This window comes from Pelobates fuscus, chromosome 6, assembly GCF_036172605.1.
Source record: "Pelobates fuscus isolate aPelFus1 chromosome 6, aPelFus1.pri, whole genome shotgun sequence".
NCBI lineage: Eukaryota > Metazoa > Chordata > Amphibia > Anura > Pelobatidae > Pelobates > Pelobates fuscus.
In genome coordinates this window covers 96,987,932-97,006,413 of record NC_086322.1, presented here as the reverse complement: position 1 = coordinate 97,006,413, position 18,482 = coordinate 96,987,932, and the positions used below count along the sequence as shown (strand labels likewise).

At 39.9% G+C, this 18,482-nt stretch overlaps 1 protein-coding gene across 5 annotated transcripts in view; it reads left to right on the top strand.

Moving 5' to 3' along the window:
- Window positions 1–18,482, top strand: part of MTUS1 (microtubule associated scaffold protein 1) — a 231,479-nt gene that overhangs the window by 171,242 nt on the left and 41,755 nt on the right. For all 5 annotated transcript variants that reach the window (XM_063458077.1, XM_063458076.1, XM_063458075.1 and 2 more), the window contains one exon: window positions 2,595–2,803. In XM_063458077.1, the coding sequence (XP_063314147.1) occupies window positions 2,595–2,803 (209 nt within the window). The remainder of the gene's footprint in view (window positions 1–2,594; window positions 2,804–18,482) is intronic.

The following is an 18,482-nucleotide window of genomic DNA, read 5'->3' as shown; positions in this document are numbered from 1 at the left end:
TTGGCATTTATATAGTGCCAACATATACCGCAGCACTTTACAATATAAGAAGGTGAAATTAAACAATAAATGTGACGAGCACAAAATGTTACAGGAACAATCGGTTGATGACCCTGTTCAAATGAGCTTACCATCTAATTGCATAAATAAGATGGGTGGATAAAATATAAAAAAAAATTTAAAGACTGGGCATGTGAACATTTGTTTATTCTAAATATTCTAATGTAGACTGTTAGCTCCCAGCCTATCCCATTAGGTAGGTTTCAACTTTTATTTTGCACTTGTGGCCTAGATGATAGGGCTATCTAGATTGGTGGACATTAGCCAGTGGCCATACAAGTGACTTTTGGTCCTACATGCTTGTCAGTCCAGACCTCACTGCCAGCCATGACTGCTTAATGAACTATTTAAGTGCAACTTTTTGCCAAGCTGGCTTGTCTTTCTCAGAGAGTAAATAAGCAATGTTGAGGTTTTGTGTAATATTCAAAGTGACATCTTCTGTCTAATATTGTATGTGATGATTAATTTCACTTACCGTATTTTATTTATTCATTGAAACCCTGTGTATTAAGCAGCTGGCACTTCCATTTAACTTTTTTTTTTTTTTTTTGAATGACGATGGCTATTGTATTAATGACTTTCTTGGCTTGCAAAGTGCCGTGGAGCTTAAATTTATGAGAAATCATTTCTTGAGTTGTTTGCTTTTAGGGCTGATTCGCTGGCTGTTATTACTTGAACCGGTTTTATGTTCCTCAAGATAAACCTCAGCTAACAATGTGTTCTGCGTGTAAAAAGAAAATTAGATGGGGATTGGTCTCTAAACAGGCTGAGCACAATATGATGTCAGGTTCATTCTATTTAAAGGAACACTCCAGTACCAAAATACAAAATAAATAAAAATCACTAGTAGACAAGAAAGCTTGCATGCATTTAAATATGCATTTTATCATTGAAGTTCTATACAAAAAATAACTTGCAAAGCCTGCAGTTCTCTTCTCTTGTCTGTTTTCTTTGCAAGCCCTCCACTTCTAACCCTGCCCAGACTTTGACTGTCCAATCACAGACTTACAAATGAAGCTCAAGGAGTATTATTTCCAAGGCAGGTTCTCTGGGCAATTGCTGCCTCATAGAGTTCAGTGCCGCTAAGCTCACCAAACCAGGAAGTAACATTACCTGTTGTCTGCTTGAAAAGTCGGGGGGAAGGAGGTTACCGGTATAATTTCTAAAAGTTTAGATTTCTATTGAAATCTGCACTTATTCCAAAATGTGAAAAAAATGACATACTCTTTACACAAAAAGCTTTTTAAGCTAAAGTGATTTAGTGTCTGCAGTGTCCCTCTAACGAAACCAGCATTCCTGTATTCTGAAGGCTTGCTTGCCTTAATTTCATGTGCTCGGCTCTAAAACTTGTATAATACAAAATGACTAGCCCATTTATGTGACTTATTTGTTAATAACTTTCAACATCTGAATTTAAATAGCCCGCATCCGCCCTTTTCTTGCACCAGATACTACCAAGGAGCTTGTCCATGCTCTAGTAATTTCCCGCAGTGATTATTGTAACCCTCTCCTGATTGGTCTTCCCAAAAGCCGTACTGCACCCCTACAGTCCCTACAGTCCGTAATGAACGCTGCTGCTAGATTGATTTTCCTCTTTAGTCGTTTCTCTCACACCTCACCCCTCTGCCAGTCCTTACATTGGCTTCCTGTATGCTATAGGAGTCAATTCAAGGTACTAACTCACACCTATAAAGCACTGAACAACTCTAGCCCCTCTTATATCTCCTCACAAATCCATAGGTATGTCCCTTCTCCGCTCTGCCCGTGACCACCTCCGGTCCGTTATCCGCACCCGTACAGCCAACTCACGCTTGCAGGACTTCTCGCGGGCGGCTCCCTTCCTATGGCATAGCCTGCCTACCGCCATCAGACTCTCCCCTAGTCTTGCATATTTTAAGAAGTGCCTTAAAACCATCTCTTTAGGAAAGCTTATGGCCTCCAAGACTAACCCCTACCTCACATACCTGTCTCTTGCTCTCTCCTAAAGGGCAGCCCACCTTATTTGATTGCAAATTCCTGTTCTAATGTGTTTTACACCCCACCTCCTATAGAATGTAAGCTCGATCGAGCAGGGTCCTCTTCAACCTATTGTTCCTGTAAGTTTATTTGTAATTGTCCTATTTATAGTTAAATCCCCTCTCATAATATTGTAAAGCGCTACAGAATCTGTTGCCGCTATATAAATGGCAATAATAATAATAATAATAAATGGGCCAAAAACAGTGTACAGTAATTTCTTGTATCCGACAAATATCTATTTTTGTTTCTTGTGTTCATATCCAATATAATTTTTTTTTACATGCATTACTGTCAAAGTCCCTTCCTCCTCTCTTTCCCCCCCCCCCCCCCTCCCAACACTAAGAACAGTCAGTTGGAGGAAAATGGCACTGGTTCAATGTTACGTGTGAATTATTTTATACCTTCCCCCTTCTCATTTTAAAAGTTATATATTATATTGTTTATTTTACATCATTATGTCTGGAATCTGTCTCCGGGTGTGGAAGCTTTACAAAGTTTCTATTTTTTTTTTCTAGTTGAAAAGGGTAAACAGAAGACCAGTCCAAGAGGGCCAGTCGCTCACGCCCAGACCCCACCAGTTGACACAAAGGCTAATGAGTTAACAGAATGCAAAGCAGTCTGTGAGCAGCAGAGAGGGGTCATAAAACAGCTGAAAAACCTACTGACCAGCAGCAACCAAAGGTTTGAAGCTCTGACTGTGGTCATTCAGCAGGTGATAAATCAGGTAATGTGCATTCTAAACTGCTTTAAAATATCAGAACTTGACTTTAAATGGACTACTGTTCAAAATGTTGTGGATTATGCTGTATTCTTACAAAGTCTGTAAATATTTGTGTAATATGTTAAAAACCATCGTTTGAATCTATTCATTTTACTTGGTTATTGAAATATTTTGTTAACGGTCTGCTTTTTTTTTTTTCTCACAGTGCAAATAATGATAGTATTGGTGACCACTTAAATTGTTCATTTTAAAAGCGGTAGCCCGGTAGTAATCCTTTAGAAGTACTCGCCTGTTTTTACCAGAATTGTTTAGCATCTCTTTTACCGTAAAATATAAAGTGCACTTTCACTAATGATTTGCCCTAAGTACGTCTCATTCCACCGCAATCCAATTCAAATGATCAATCACTACTATATTTGGTTGACAACATAGAACACAGCTGATGGCTAACCTTGGTGTTGCAGATGTTGTGAATAGTTTCTGATGATCCTCAATCAGCGATAACACTATTTAAATAAAGCAATGGAAGAAGAAAAAAATATCTTTATGCATGCTAAAAAAAAACATTTACGGACTTAGTAGGGCGAAATACAAAAGCTGTGCCAGAGAACAATAAATCACAAACCTCAAATGTTCTTCTGGAGCGAACACCTTTAGAACATCTGAAGATATGTTATCTTTTGATAGGTGTCCTCAAAGGTACACTATAGGCACCCAGAGAAATTCCAATCTTTGAAGTGGTCTGGGTGCAGTGTCCTTGTCCTCTTAATCCTGCAATGTATAACATTAAACAAGATTAAGATTGCCTCCAGTGGCTGTTTACCAGACAACCACTTGAGGCATTTCCTGGAGTTTGACTCTGGACGTCCTCGTACTTTGCATGCCCAGCTTGCTAGTTACACATTAGGTCCTCGCCCTCTCCCCACCTGCGCTGATGCCAGCGGTCAAGGGACTGCCCAAGGGATCTCTGCACTGGAATTGGGCAAGTGAATGAAAGGGTTTTTTTAACACTTTCAATGAGGGCAGCAGAGGGTCACTTTCGTGCCAGGAATACATCTTTGTTGCATTCCTTTAAATATGTGGATCCTCAGTTTAAAATGAAAGGGAAGAACACAGATTAAAGCACCGCTAGTGCTCTATGTTGAGGAACTAAAATCAACAAGTCAATAGGGGGAAAAACAAGGACACTCACATGTGTTGGAGGGTTATATAAACTCAAATTGGTACAGCATAAAGCAGTACAATTCCTGCTTGAATATAAAGCTGATAAGTATCCTCTGTAGCTTCAGAATACAATTGTATACAAAAAAAGGAATCCAATAGTGTAGCATATTAAGATTTTAATATGTTTAAGTTTTGCATTTAAATTCTGCACAAGTACAACTAAAGAAAACAAACTTAAAAGGACACTATAGTCACCTAGATCACTTCAGCTCAATGAAGTGGTCTGGGTGCAATGTCCCTAAGGTTTTAACCCTTCAGATGTAAACATAGCAGGTTTACATTTGGGGTTAATCCAGCCTCTAGTGGCTGTCTTCCGGACAGCCACTAGAGGCGCATCTGCGACGCGGGATGCGAATTCCGCACCCATGGCGCAGAGCGTCCATAGAAAAGCATTGAGAAATTCTCCACTGTCGTTGGACGGGGAGGAGAGGTCACCAGCGCCGAGGGAGCCTGGCGCTGGATTAGAGTAACTGAAGGGGTTTTAACCCATTCAGCGCCGTGGCACCCTCAGGGTACCATAGTGTCAGGAAAACCGCTTTGTTTTCCTGACACTATAGTGATCCTTTAAGTTACATGCACTCATTTGCCCTGATGGTTAAAATGCATACTTAATATGCATAGGATTTCAGTACATTTTTAAAAATTCTAAACCAAACATTGCAAAGAAGCTAACACCTTGGCATGCTGGGATTACAGCTTTAATAGAAGTCATAGTAAAAAAACGATTGTATAATGTCCCCCAGGCTATTTAAGTAAGAACATTTTGACACTTTTCATTTATTCGTTTTATCACAAGTATTGGATAAAGCTACTAGTTTAGATTTGATTTTGTGTATGGTACATTTTATTTTAAGGAAATTCAGACCACATGTGTTCTACTACTGTAAAGATCCCATATTAGTATTCTGCCTCTGTTCTTGAGTACAGTGGTACCCAACATGTATGCTTGTCAATAATTCACCTTGGGGATCTCCTCTGCTGGCTGTTGTTTCCCAGCTCACTCTGTACTATGTGATTGTAGCGCGAGCTCAAAATCTCCCTTTCATGCTGCACTACCTGCATGTTGTATCTGCCATCACACTGTAATCAGTGCAGAGCTCACTTTGACAGATTGGCTGTGTGCCACACTCAAAGTGAGCGATAAATCCTTGTGACTGCGCATGAATTCTTAGCGCTCCCTCCATAGAGTAGGTAGAAGGTCTCTCTGCATGCCCCACTGCTGACCAAGATCGCTACTGCACTATGCCAGCTGCCCAGCACAAACTGTGGCCCCAGATGACAGAGGGGATACATGGGGCTCCCTGGGAACAGCAGGAATGTAGCTTTTAATGCCACATCGTGATTTATTCCATTACACAGTGCAGGGATTTAAGTACTTAATCGCTCTTGGACAGGAAATGTTTGCATCGCCCCCTTTTTTTGTGTGTGTTGTTTGTGTATAATATTGCACAACAGTGCTGGGTGAAGATGATTGAACAGAGAACAGCTCTTTCGCTGGATACTTCTAAAGAAGACCATCTGTTCCTTAAAGTAGTTTCTTGGGTTAAAAACCCAAGTGATTAGTGATTTCAATTTCTCCTGCTGACCACAGCTCTTTAGAACACCAGTTTTGGAAACCGCAAGAAAACCTAAAGCAAGCGGCTTTCAGATAGTTATACTACAAATGCCATAGTTGTCAGGCAGCTTCATGTAAAACCAAGTGGCTCCTGCTCTTGACCTGTACCTGGCCATCCCAGTCCACACTGGACCCCCGGGAAGCCAACTACACTCACTACTAGATGTACAAAGAGCCACAGAATAAGCCTCTTCCTCATACACATAATATAAACAACACGCACACAGTCCCCACTGACTAACCACATATAGACACACAACTCCACAAACAGTCTTTCAAATGCAATACCACAAGCAGCCTCACACATACACACACTGACTTCATCCACACACACTATTACACAAGCAGCCCTCATACACTGGTATCATACACAATACCACAAACTACTCATGAACATATACAACATAACAGCCAACATACGCACAAATACAACACTACAAAGCAACTGCAGCACCAATAAACACAAGCAGAAAACTGAAACATATAATAAATAGGACTGGCACGCCAAGGGACTTCAAGATCTTGTTTTGGCACAGTACTACTAAAAGGTTGCCTAGTCTAGGCATGTGTCAACATTTTCTTGATAATAAAAATTTAACTTATTTAGTGTGGAGGAGCCATAACCACCTATAGTTTATAAACAAGTGCCTAGTACGGGAATTCAGCAGACTACTCTAAGGATTTATTCGAGCTGATAAGCTCCCAGCATGCCAAGAGGAAATGCTTATTTGAACTGCCTGGTGCTGAATAACTGATTTGGTCAAAAGTGTGCACAAAAGAATGTTTAAAACGTAATGTACCATTGGTTAAACGTTTAAAGTGTTATATTTTATTCTAGAATTTGTATAGCGCCAGCATATTCCCCATTGCAGTGTAAATATGGTTTTGGTGACGGGGCCTGCAATATACACTGTGAACGAGCTTGCCTTGTTTTGTTAAACATCTGCTAGAATATTAGATTAAATACATTTTAACAAACAAGAGATATTTGGCTAATAGGTGTGTGTTTCCTGGTACAGTGAAAGTCTTATTTATATAGTGGTGTATCTGTTTAAACAAGCCTTAAGGAGCAAAAGCATAGAACACAAAACATTGAAGGCGTCACTCACTGATGGGAAGGCTCCAATGTGTGGCACACACTAAAAACTAAATGCAAAATAGCAGTATGACCCAATACAGTCAACTAAGGTTTGAAAGGGTCACTCACTCCAGGCACCTGAAATACCAGAATGCACATATAAATCCTGCTCCCAACAGCATCCCCAAGTGATTCAGTGGAGTCTATTAGAAAAAAGGAAAGGCAGCCTAGAAACATAAATAAATATATAACATTTAACAAAGGGTATAAAATCCGGGAATAATAGTGAAAGGCCTGGAACACATATTCTGCCATAAATACATGTATGGTGTAATGCTAATGGTAGTAGCAGAGAAACAAAGACTTGCAGTTTCTACATAAAACAAACGGTAAGGATCCAAATACACACAGTGTCAAGTTAGTATCCGTTTGTATCAGAATCAGAAGTCGAATTTGCAGGATAAAGAATAGTAAATAACAGCAGGGAGAGACAATGCAGGAGAGAGAGAGTTCCTAAGAATATGTCCCTGCACATGCCTTCAAGGGCACCTATACTAGACTAAACATCCCAATCAGGCTACAATATGCTGGATAAACTATTCTGTGCTATGGTATAAAGAAATGATCTATATATAGGTATAGAAAAAGTGTTCAGCCAGCTTCCACAGTACTGTAATTACTCCGTGCTATGAAGATAGCAGTGTGGGCAAAGTGACCGCCCCGTTTATCAGACTAGAGCCTCGATTGTTTGGCCAATCAGATGGCTGTTTTTAAGGGGGTCCATGGAGTCTGTTAAACGTGTGATTATATGCTGCTATATCCAGCATCTGATTTCCATGGAAGATGTGTTTGTACAAAGGAATGGAAGTTGTCGACCAATTTATCTCCCACCCTTTCAAGTATTTCAAGTGAATGTTTATGGAAAATGTATCCATACATCAGTTTTTCACTCTTTTTCATTGTCTGGGGAAGCACTGGCTATTATACATGCTAGCATTTTAACTAATGTTTCCAAAATGAATGGAAGACTAGCGATTGGCTAAAATATATCTGCAATTCCTTTGTTGTGAACATCAAAAAGCATAATAAATCCTGAGGAATCGTGCAAGAATTGTGAGAGGTAGCATTAGCTATGGAAGTAGTGTTATCTACAGAGGTAGTGTTCTACAAGGGTAAGTCTTTTATAGTTAGAAATATGTGGTTTCCAAACAAAACACAATTTTAAAGCCTTCTGTCTTGTGGTGTTAAGGTAGACTGCATAGGTCTTTGTCCTTCTATGGCAAATAAAGGGACAAACTCGGTTTAAAAAATATAGTCTTCTTTTAATTTCCTAAAAATGATTGGTTTGGCATATTTGAGCTGTTGTGTTTTTGTTTTGTCCCCACACTCTTTCCCACAAACTTGCTACTCTGGCTGACATTGTGCCCCAACAATTTGAACAGTGCGCATAAGACAGGGTACAGCAACAGAAGATCCAAAAGTATTTTGTTAAAACAGAATGACATTCTAAAATCATAGCTTGGAAACTCTGGACTATGTGACACCTGGGCACCAAGACCTGCCCCGTCTGCTTACATCTAAACTGAAGTGGAAAACTCTCATTATTTATTACTGGTGTTTATAAAGTACTCATTTACTACATTTAGTAAACTACAGTGCCAGAGGACTCAAGCACTATATAACGTTCAATGAGATGAAATGGTTATAGTGCCTACTCTGTCCCTTTAATGTTTCTTTATTAGGAGATTTTGATTGGACACTGCTTGGTTACATATTGGCTGCAGAGACCAGTTCTGCATCTAATGAAATGTAATATTTTAAGTTGTTGTGGAAATGTTGGTAATTATGTGGATGCGTATATATGTATGTGTGGTTTTTTTAATGATTATTTATATACATTCAAAATATGACTTTTTTTCTGTACAAGCCTCACCTACTAACTTTTTCTCAACAGAACTCCCAGAATAAACACTTTTTGAACAATCCTTAACTCCCCGCTAAATATCAAATTATTTGATTTATGACAAAATTTTCTCTTTTAAATAAAAACAAACAAAAACAAAACCATACAAGAGGCTTTGTGGAAACCTAATTGTATTAACATTACTATAAGACAACGTTTCAAGTCTTTAAAAATAAACAAGCATATGGGGATTCAGAAAGAATTACAGATCGGCTGTTTGAAGTGGTCTGTTAAAACTCAGATGATGTCATTTCTTTGCTTTATCATTATCACAGCTATGTGACATCATACTTATCTCTTCTGGTACTGAAGCAGACAATGCTCCAATGACTTCATCATCCTCAGTCTCTTGTGTTAGCATAAAGCATTTTACCCATAAACAAAACTTTGCATTTTAAAGTAATGGATATTACGTTGGGAAAATAAAGCCAAGAATCCCACAACATTAATTCTTTATTTTTGTAGTGCAGAAGCTTATAACAGATGGTTGTGAGGTACCCCAAAGGCAGTCCTCCACCGTATTGTAAACATTTGGACATATAGGTATCAGACAGGTGTGGCACAATATTTAAGGTTAGTTTAAGTAGCAAACAGTAGAAGGTTAAATCGCTAACTCTGGTATTTAACTTAAGGTATCATCGCTGGTGTATCCGGTCAGCTAATATTTTATGTGTTATTGATATACAATTGAGTAGGTTCTGATGTTGATGGGTGTCAGTCTAGTGTGCACGTCTAGTGTGTGCTATGTCTTAAGTATGGCTGTGGACTGCTAGACTGCTTCGTGGGTCAATGAGCTGGCCTCTTGCTTCCCCTGTCGCTATTATGATTTGTAAGTCTCTTTGGCTGTTGATGTGTTTACTTAGCTATTGGGTTATACCCGTCTGTGTCTCCGTTGTTTTCAACTTCGTCCTGTGTTCGCTTAAGGCAGACGGGGGGAGGGGAAAGAGTTTAAAATATATTTGCTGTTGTTTGGGTCTTGTTATGGCAGCCGTGCTGAGTTGCTTCTGTCGTGTGCTGGTGGTAGGCAGTACCCATATGGTAAGGCATTATTTAAGAAATCTACTGAACAGGTAGACATAAAATGAACGTTAGCTTGGTTGAAATGTCATAGCAATGGTTGTCCCGGGCTATGTTGTTTCAGCACATTAGATCAGGTATAGTGTAGCTCGTCTAAGCTAGGTTAATTTATGCTTTACAGTAACCTCTATAGAGCATGAGTTTGATGGGCTATGGGACATCAGTAGTGTGTAGTACGTGGGGAGTGTGCTATCATGGTTAGCAGGCTATGCGAGATTAGTAGTTTATATTATATAATAAACATTTTAGGTTTGTTAGGTATAAGATATAAAAGGTTACGTTTAAGATTGCGCTCTTAGGAAGGTGTTTCCAGACAGTCAGGCTATTTGGCATGGGGTTGGCCCGTAGCCGGCTGTCCAGGGACCCTGCTAATGGATGTGAGAGCACGTATTTGTTATCGAGGAAGAGTTGTCTCTGGCAATAACGCTGGGGCGATAGAAAGCGTCCCAGCAACATAAACAACAACTTATATCGGTAGTTTATTTTCCATCTTGGTGTTAGCTGCGCCCAGTGGGAATAACTGGATATAATAAAAGAAAATAATAACGAAACCTTACATAACTTCTGTGAACTTCTGAACGTCCATTGAGGGTTTAGGGACCAGTCCTGGTAGGATGGTTCACGCCGGTCTCTGACGGCTTTTAACGGTCCCTCAGGTGGTGGCTGTGGCATATGCCTCTGGTTGCGTCGCCCGGGGCACGAAGGGAAGCGCTATTTCGGGGTTCCAAGTGTGGGTAGGAACTGTTGCGGTGTGCGGGCGTACTGTGGCCAGAGCCTCGTCCGACAGACCTAGTGCAGGTAACAGGGGAGTTGTTTCCCGGAGGTCTCGGACGTTGTGTATCGTGGTGCCTTGTTGGATTTCTAGTGTGTGTAGCAGCTTCCATCGATATGGGATGCCCTTGGAGCGGAGCAGGGACGTGAAAGTCTGCAGCCATCTCCTCCACATCATGGTGAACCCAGAAAGGTCTGTATAGAATGATAGCTGCATGCCCTCAAAGTGATACGGTGAGTGGTTTCCTGACAGCACTCATAATAGCTGCCCTGTCTCTGCTGCTTTGAAATCTCACCAGGAGGTCTCTTGTTGCTGAGGTCGGCACTTTAGTCTGCTTTGGTAGGCGAAACATTCCCTTAAGGTTTATCTGCTTTGCCTGCTTGGGGGGTAGCAGTGCTGTGAGGATTCGCCGCATCAGGTGTGGCAGCTCCTTCTCTGGTGTTTCCTCCGTGATACCTCTGATTTTGAGGTTTAATCGGCGCCTCTGATTTTCCGCAACCGCGAACCTCTAGTCAATTTTTGCTTGTTGGGTCTGCAGTTCTTTCACCACTCTTTGTAGTTGGGCCGTGCTCTGGGCATTTTGGCGGGTGTCCTGTTCGATGGCGCCCATGCGGCTCGTTAGGCCCTGTAGGTCCTGTCGAAGCTGGGCCATGTCGGTCTGGAGAGTTATCGGAGGTCCGCCAGTAGCTCCCTCATGATCCCAGTCGTTTCCGGATGAGTCTGGGTGAGAGATGGTGGGGATGGTTACTCCCCGCTCCATTGTACTCCCCTCTGTCGTTCCCAGTGAGAAATCCTCTGGGATGTCCGTGTCCACGTCTGAGCAGTCTGCAATTTTGGGTTCCATTCTGCTCCTGGCCTAATGCCACAAATCTCCGATATTCATGCCCAGGTTTGGTTTTTCTGGCCTTGGGTTTTTTATTTTTCCTTCCCATTTTATGAAGGACAAGTGTTGGGTTAGTTTGTTGGGTATTGTGGGTAATTTTAGCCCCTTTTGAGGTCTTGAAGGCTTGGTTCAGCTCGGAGCTCGGACGACATGTGACTGCTCAGTTCTGTGGCTTGACTCCGCCCCAACATTAGTATTTTATCTTACTTTTAACATTTTGTTTTTGTTTGGGGTTTTTTTCACCACAGTTTTTAGTTTTGTAACTAAGCCATTACTTGGATACTCCAAACATAATTACCACCACAGTTTATTGTAGAATTTACAGTGCTGGGGGGCTGTGTGTGCTGCTCCTTTAGCTCCCTATGTCAATCTGGCAGACCCAAAGGAATAAAAGTATTTAGTATGGAGCAAAATACGCCATTTACACAATACTCTTTGCTTTGCGATGCATAATCACATTTACGTGGGTAAAATCTTCACTGTGACACCTCCATCTGAGGAGTTTTGTTTAGTGATGCATGGAGTCATCTGTATTTTGACGAGCTGCTTACAATTATTTCACAAAAATGTCAGCCCCTTGCTTCTAGGTGCATAAAAATTGCATTAAGTCCATTTTGGGTGTCCTTAATTTGCTAAATTAGGTTTATGTTCAACACATACTAAATACAGTAGTGGGAGGTATGAATACTGCATGGGAGGTTTGCTGAACTGCAAGCATGGTCTAGAAGAGCTGGTCCACTCCAAAGAGTGGCTGGGTCACTAGTGAAAGGTCAGGTAAGCCTGGTGGTATGCACATCCAGGCTGATTGACAGGCCCTCTGCCAAACTTCTATCAGGGCTCTTCATGTGTTCTGGTATAGGCTGAATGCCCTGTAGATTAGTCTGTACAGTGAGAGTGATCCTAAAGATGGATTCACATTGTGTTGATTAGGGACCATTCCTTAAATTCCCCAGATGTTAAACACATGCGTACAAACCTGGAAAGGTAGGACAGAAATTTTGGACTGTCCTGTACAGTTTAGAGGTATGCACACTTCTATCCTAAAAACCCGTAATGACACCTGCCTAGAAGGTTTGTTTTACATTTGTTATTTATATAAAGTATTCAAGCTATTTCATTAAGCAGTCTAGCCCAGGTATCTCATCCATGAGCTTTGAAGGACTACAAACAAAGCTTTAAGACCATACCATGCACAATTCTTGGTATATAAACTGATGTTGAGTGCTGTCAAACAATCCTGCATTTTTTGGACAAGTATTAAAACAATAAAGGTTGAAGCTGTCCTTGTATTCCTGTACTGTCTCTTATAATGGCTCTTTAATCTTACCCTTGTTGTGTTGAAATTTGTGATTAAAATCACTTATCAGTGTTTATACAGTGCTGAGACACTGAAGGTATCAATGTTTCTTATCTAGCATATCCCGGTCTTCTTTACACATGTATAACCACTTCAAATCCTTGGCAAACCATACTGAAAATAGTGTTTCAGGAATACTTAACTTGTTTTAAAAGGTTAAATCCTTTAAACCGGGTCTTTTGTAAAACAGATTGTGTGCTGCCTTCAGTTAAGAATACAGTTTGAGATTTGTGAAAGTAATGCTGCTTTCTAAAACAATATAATGAACATCAATATTGTGATATTGTAATGTGTAGCATAATAGGCTGGTGTAATATAAATTGCAATAATTTTGTTTTTTACAAGTAATGTGGTGATTGCTAAACTTGACATTCTCAAAATGGCTGGTCCAATATTTTATTTTTGGTATTAATATAAAGCCAACTTATGATCGTAATTGTAAGGTGAACCAAGTTTGCAATATTATGTTACATTTTCTCCTATATGTAATACATTGAAAATTAAACCGACAGAGAGCCTTAGATAAGCCACGTTTTGTTGTATGTCCTAAAGTTCCAGAGCAATGCATGCAGGTACAGCATTTAACTGTCTTCAGTGCAATCTGCATTCAAAACCCAGTAATCCTTATTTATCAATGTCACAGAATGACGCGTCCATTATGCATTTTCTAGTACATGGTATTATCATTGTATAGAAATTCTGAGAGAACATGCCAAGGGATTTCTGTTCAGGATCTGAAACATGCAGAACCTTTAGATATTCAAATTTATTTTAAAACCAATCAACGCTCACTTTTTTTTTTTTTTCCCCCAGCTCCAAGACAGTCTCTGCTCTCTGCCCGGTTAAAATCTTAAAGGGACACAAGTCACCAGAACAACTACAGCTTAATGTAGTTGTTCTGGTGAGTATAATCGTTCCCTTCAGGCTTTTTCATGCAGTGTTTACATTGCCTCTATGGACACCTCCAAGTGGCCACTCCTTAGATGTCCACTGGAGGTGCTTCTTGGGTCAGTGCTGCCGAAAAAGCATACCTGACCTTCAGCGTCCCCGCGCTCTGCATGGAGACGCTTTACAGCGGCACTGTAAAAAGGGCAAGCCACCTAAATGGTCAGTTAAACACTACAGGGTCAGGAATACATGTTTGTGCTGCTGACTCTATAGTGTTCCTTTAATTATTGATGTCCAATCCAACAGTTCTCATAGAGAAGCATTGGGGATATAGGGTACATGCTTGCCAATTGCCTCCAGCCACCAGTATACTACTCAGAGAACCAGTGCATCCAGTGCTCCTCTGAGAAGCACTCAGTGCTTTGGTATTTCAAAGCTGTTGTGGCAGTAATCCCTGGAAGTGATACAGCCAGGAGGCATTACTAAGGTCATTTTTTAAAAGTTGAGATTTTTCTTAAAATCACACGTTTATAAAATATAGGCCTGCCGTTGCTTTAAGGCGCTGGAATGTCCCTATAACCAACTTGTTCTGTATATCTGATGTGTTTTTCACTTCCTACATTTGAATAGCAGTTGAAGTATGTTGTCTTATGTAAAAATAAAAACTTGTATAACTTTTGAACACTTGAAATGTTGAGAAAGTGATTTACTTTAAAAAGAAAACAATTACTCCTAAGGATGCTCTTCGTTTGTTTCTAGCATACCACCTACTATCTTCAATGCCAAACCTGGATCACTGGGGGAAACCAGGGCATTCGGTAAAATAGTTGTGTGTTTATGCAGATCCTTATGCATTCTTTCCCTGTGTCTGTGTGATTTATCAAATTCCACAATGAGGTTTGGAGGTCTCCATGCAGCAATGGATGGTTTGGAGGTTTTGTTTTTTTTCCCGCAATCTGATACAAAGCTTTAAACTATAAGGCTTGGGCATAGTTACACATGTTTAGACCTGTTTCCATTCGAGCTGCCCTTTTGGTGGGAGCAAAAGCTAGTTTGTTGAGTTAGTGTTTAAAATGGAGTCCCTGTTGGTATCACCTTTAAAAGGAATGGCTCATGGGCTTTTTACAAGTGATCTATTATAAAAGGGTACCACCAGCATTCTCTCTTAAATGTATTCTGAATCATATAGTAAACTCCCATAACATTCCTTTCATTTGGGGTGGAGCAGTTAATCTATGCATATGAGCAATGAATAATAATTATTTTGGGCATCAACATTAGTGAATTACAAATAATATAAGTGATTTAGACTTAATTTTGCCTACATGTTTTTATCGGTACACCTTTTTTTTTTTATTATTTAATTTTATACGTACAGCTATAAGTATTGCCCATTGCTCAAGACATAGAAGTGGTGTAAAGAATCCTGGGCTTCGTGGGATGCACGTGTGATGCAAGTTTAAAAGTGTGGCAATGTGTGCAGAGGGTCTCTCCTGGGAAAACAAAAACAAAAAAACCTTCAAGATAATGTAGATGTTTTAGGAGATCAGTAAAAGGTCCCAGAGGGCCGGATTTACAAAAAACATTAGGGGAGAGCATGAGCACATGAACGCTGTACAAATAGATTCCTGAAAGAGACAGACAGAGGTGTGTGGGAGCCAGGTACTATAGAGTCTCTCTCAAACAACTCCTAGAGCTCTGATAATGGTAAAATACTCAATATTTAATTTGGATTTCTTTTTTTAAATGTCATAACCAGATTTGATAGGATTGTTTTTGTTTAACTTTCCTGCTGTTGATTACATCAGCCCATTTAATGGGATCATTTTAGAGAGCATTTGTTTAAGAAATTTGAAAGCGTTTTACCACGTGTAGTTTCCCAGAAGGCACGCTGCTGCAAATATACCTGCATTACAATATTACTGTGTGTGCAACATTGCACACACACATACAGGGTATGTATCTTGCCATGACAGTCATTTTGAACCAATGTTTTGTTTTTGTTTTTTTTACTTTGATGCAAATGTAATGATCTAGATTGTGCTACTTATACTGTTGTTGATAATGTGTAACTTCTCCAAATTAGGACCAAATATTTATTCAAGTTTACATTTCACCTCCCATTATGCCCATTGTAACGGAGTACAAAATGACTGCTTGAGCATATTGCAAGGAAACTTAGAAAGGGTGATGTCAGGCATACAAGTGTCCTAATTCCATTAGCATGCTCCCCCCTCCCCCCCCATTCCATGCATTAAGGTGGAGGGGTGGTTGTTTTTTTTGTTTGTTTTTTTTGCCTCTTTCTTTCATTTAGGTATACCCCATATTAGAAGCTAACGAGCAAGGTTCTCCCACCAACCTCTTATTTCTGATTCCGTCCCCTTGCCATGTATTGTTTATATGACTGTTTTATACACATTGTACATTGCCACAGAGTATGTTGGTGATTTATCAATAAAAAAAATACTAGATACATTTGACTCTCCCGGCTTTTGGTTAATGTATTCTAGTGATGGAGATTATTGGGTGCTACACAGCAGTGGTGGGCATGGTTTGCCCAGTGGCTGGCTGGGCATAATGAGAAATTCAGCATCTAAGAGTTCCAGTTGATTTGTCTGCATACGTCAAGCATGCATCATTATCTCAAGACATGCTGTATGTGACTTTTTATAACTCATAAATAAGTAACACTTTACGAGGAATGTACATCAGCATGGAAGCAGTGTGCCAGGGGGCTACTTTCCGATTCCGGAGCAGTCATTTTAACCCTTTGCTTGGAGTTAAATGCTCCCAACTCTCTCAAACTGTAATAACAAACTACATAGTGATTGATGGAAATGTGTACATTAAGCACTTACTCTACGTAATAAAACAAATGTGTATTAGACAGGTTATTTAATTAGCAGCGCTTTGAAATGCAAGTTTAACACGCCGCTCCATGCAGTGCTAAATTTAAGCTCCACTTAACTGTGAGGTCAGTTCTCTCTCAGCCATCCCAGTTGATATTTGAGTATAGCAGCAATCGATCAGGCTAATGTCTCTGCCTCTCGTTTTTCATATTTGAAAGGGGTGGTGGCTTGAAGTAATCACTGGCTGCTAGTGCCAGGAGCTGGGACTGCAGTATGTGCTGAGAGCTGGGAGGGATCAGTACAAAGAGTACAGTAAACCTGCAAAGCATGAAGTATTAGGCAGCCAGTCAGGGTCCTATGGAACTCCTCTCAGCTGCTCTTTAAATGTGGCCAGACCAGTTCTTGGCTGCAGAGTGTCTCTCTGGACTGTGTACCTCTGGGAATACTGAAGCTTTGACATGGGCTGCTCTAACAGCAAAGTGTGCCTCTATTCTCCGTGTGCTGCAAGTCGGGTAACTAGAGATTCTATCTTTTTATTTATTTATTTTCTTTCTTTTTGTACTGGAGTTATTGCAGTTTGCTGCAGCAGTCCGAGCAATGCCAACACAGGACGTTTTTGCAAAGAGAAGATCGCTGCAGGCATCGGTGACTTGATCAGCCTTTACTGTTTACATCTAGGAGTGTCTTCAGCAGGATATTAAATAGAAGCGGTGAGACAGATCATATTGTTATGGCAAACCGGGCCTTTTCCAACGTCCTGTGGATTTGCAGTATGCATTTTGTGGGATTCCTGCCTTTCTCTGGATATATTGTTTGAGAGGATATCGGTGAAATTGAGATGTTGATGTAGTGTTGTTTTTGTTTTATAAAGGCATTTCTTTTCCCTGCACGAGAGATTCCCCTGTAATACGTTTTGTTTTTTTATCAGGCTAGTCCCTGCAGATGTGTAATGGAATTGCTATCCGTGAGGAATTGCCTTTTGTCAATTCAATTACACTAATAAGAACGTGTCCTTTAATAGGACCTGGCTGTGTGCGAAGGAAGGACAGGAATAAGGGCATTCAGTTTATGGTTTTACGTTTTCTTTTTTCTTTTTTTCTTATGCGAAAGAAAGTAGGTATATATCAATTGTGTGTATTAAGTAATGGAAAAAGATTAATCACTCGGCAAGATATTATGTTTCAGGTTTTATTGGTGAAGAGTCGGATTAAGTATTGGAACACACTTGCCCTTTTTTTTTATTTATTTCTGGATTTTAAGCAGTTAAGTCAGAAAGCAGTGCATGGCTATCCAACTCTTGATTTATTTTCCATCTGTTTTTAGGGAGAAAAAAGTTTTGGCATACAGTTTCTGAGTGATTTTTAGTGCTAAAGGGGATTGAGCATTCCGTTCTTTCCAAGGGTTAAGTGTCTGTCGTGAAGGTTAAAATTAAGCTTTGCAAGTCTGGCACTTGCAGGGTTAAATATTGGTCTATAGGCTTACGGTTCTTTTTTAGTGTTGGATGTCTGGTTTTCTTTTTAAGAAAGGTAATGGAAATATATATATATATATATATATATATATATATATATATAATCTGTACCTCAAAAGCTTTTGAGGCGTTCCATAAACTGATTGATTAAGCTTTCCACGTAAGCTCATTTAAGGGAGTGTCTCCTCACCTGTTTTCATGTCTCCAACGTATATCCGTAAATGACTTTTTGGTTTTGTTTTTCCTCTCAGCTGGTTGTACAATGCTGCAGAATGACCGTGCATAAGAAATAACCATAGAATAGATAGTGTATTGCTTTATAAATGCATTCTTGTAGCTTCTAAAATGCCGCTGCTGTGTATGTATTTGCGTATTTTGTTTAAGATAGCAATATTGAAGTGCTTAAAAATGTAGCTTTATTTAATACATTCGATGGCTTCTGATCAAAAACTCTAAACCTGTTGGCAGTTAAAGTATATGAAAGAAATAGAAGCTGTAACTCGTC